This window comes from Sphaeroforma arctica (genome assembly GCF_001186125.1).
Source record: "Sphaeroforma arctica JP610 unplaced genomic scaffold supercont1.4533, whole genome shotgun sequence".
Classification (NCBI taxonomy): Eukaryota; class Ichthyosporea; order Ichthyophonida; genus Sphaeroforma; species Sphaeroforma arctica.
Genome location: NW_014036025.1, coordinates 1 through 2408, shown reverse-complemented (window position 1 = coordinate 2408; position 2408 = coordinate 1). Strand labels below are relative to the sequence as shown.

The following is a 2408-nucleotide window of genomic DNA, read 5'->3' as shown; positions in this document are numbered from 1 at the left end:
TGTGTGTGTGGTTTTTGTGTGTGTCTATTCATATACATTTGTATAACTATTGCAATTGTACGTAAATTTCAAGTATCACGACGTCCATTCATACCTTAGCCGTATTTCGTCTTGCGACGTTCCTGAATGTGCTCTGCAGTATGTTATCTGTCTTTTTAGAAGAAGTCGATGATTGTAATGACCCATTCTTGATTAGTTTGGCTTCAATCAGTCCCCTATCCACGTTATCTTGGAATAGACTGCCGAATTTACGGGCAAATTTATGTCGATCTTTTTTGGCCGCCCTTTTCTCCTGTTTGGATTCTATTGATTCTGTACCGCTTGAACGTCTTTGTAGTGTGGATAACACTAGAGGTGACTGATAATCCTCTATGAATACAAAGTTATGTGGTTCCGGGAGTTCCTTAGCAGCTGTCCTGCTGTCATCCACGCCACTAGCAACTAGATCCGCTCCACCGCCAGCTACCTTTTGAGTTTCAGTATTACAATCGATCTTCGGAAGTGTTTCCTCTATCACTGTATTCTTCTGAGGTACAACTATATTGGTCACCGCGCCACCTCCTTTAGCTAGATTACTGGTATATTTACTTTTATCTGGCCGTTTGGGCACTTCTGGGAATGCTTTTCCTGACGCATTTGTTGCCCCATCGAATGCTTTACGTGATAGTGAGGGACTGCTGGTTTTGCCCAGAGGTGAGCTTGCTATTTTAACTGAGCCTGACTGCCGCATACTCACTGATTCGACTTATGTTTGCCAATGTGTATTTGTATGTGCAGATATACACAGAAAAGTTACATATATATATATATACAAGTTCGATTCGACTTATGTCCAGCGATCCGTTTCTGTTGTCTATTCGAAGTGAAGTGGCCTACTGCTCCTTCTTTCTTCAGCGTGATGACGACTAGACGTGTGTTTTATTGCCACATCGAAGGGAGCATGAACTTCAAATACGGGAATGTGCGATTTCCAAGGGCAAGTGAGAGTAACTGCACGATCAAGAGGAAGCGGAATATATAAATGCGAATCCGGTCTCTCTTTCGCTCTCTCTCTAGTAGAGAGGGTAAGTATTTTCTGAAATGAAAATGACGCTATAGATACTGAGAGCACTTACGAACTGTGACTTCAAGAACACCGTCAATGGCCCTTTATCTGTTTATCACGTACATGTTGCCTTTTCTGCTGGAATATGTATAAATATGTATTTGTACAATATCCAGAATCGTAAGTGTAGTGTAGTGTACAATGTCCATTGGTCGCATGTTATCTATCAGATCTAAGCCAATCAAATACAGTACCGTCCCGCATTTTAAAATGCCTCGGTCCACTTAATTTCGTTTTATTTTTAGTAAATTCAAAATAATACACCGTTGATAGCGTTTCCACCAATCGATATGAAGTGCGGCTCACATACACCATTCACACTGGGTGCCGCAGCTGAACTTCAGGAATAACATTGAAACCAGTCGGAATGCAAACAGCCGTGTATCACTATTATCTAGTAATCACAGCCTACAGCGAAGAGATGGACTGATAAGTGGTACATAGTATTTATGTAAATATTTATTTATGTATGCAATCCAGTGTTTAAAATATTGCATATGCAACGCAAAATATGAAATCACGATTCTATCTTTTTTTTCTTCTAAAAATAGATACTGTGTTTGGGTTCAGTACATTACAAGGCAGATCCATGTTTATCTAATATTAAAAGCGATGCAAAATCCCTAACCTATATTTTAAAACACTAACATAAACTATAAAAGTCAAAAACACTACATGGTGTTCAACATGGAATACCTTGTAGTCTGACAGAATAAATAGTCTTTATATATAGTTCAATATCCAGAATGAAGAGGAAAAAAACAGAATGTTAAAGTCTTTCAAGACCACGGACAGTCTTCAACATACGTCTTTCGTCTTACATCATTTTCGTACGAAACAAAATATATAGTTGGACTTGCCGACAGACTTGATGAGTCGTTCAAATTTTATCTTCTCCAAACCTCATGTCCTTTTGAACATTTTGAGGTTTTCTCTTTCTAATTTTGCAACGTTGTGTATGTATATGGAGGATACTGCCTCTTATTGTTTCCGTTTTGGGACATTAACATTAAGACTAACTGTTGCAGAGTGCTATCTGTTGTAGTAGTAGTCCGGCAAAACAGCCGCCTGAAGTGACACTAGGCACCTGCCCCCTTATATGGGCCCTTAAATATAATTATAATTATAATTATAATTATAAATATAAACATAAACATAAACATAAACATAAACATAAACATAAACATAAATATATATATAAATATAAATATAAATATAAATATAAATATAAATATAAATATATAAATATGTATATATATATATATGTATATATATGTATATGTATATATATACATATATGTAT

General features: G+C 36.7%; 1 protein-coding gene across 1 annotated transcript; it reads right to left on the bottom strand.

The window, feature by feature from the left end:
* Positions 1-91: 91 nt before the first annotated feature.
* Positions 92-882, bottom strand: SARC_14372 (hypothetical protein; the record flags this gene model as incomplete). The annotated part of the gene is made up of 1 exon (XM_014291495.1): positions 92-882. A coding segment is annotated over exon 1 (639 nt), but the record flags the coding sequence as incomplete, so codon positions are not given.
* Positions 883-2408: the final 1526 nt, after the last annotated feature.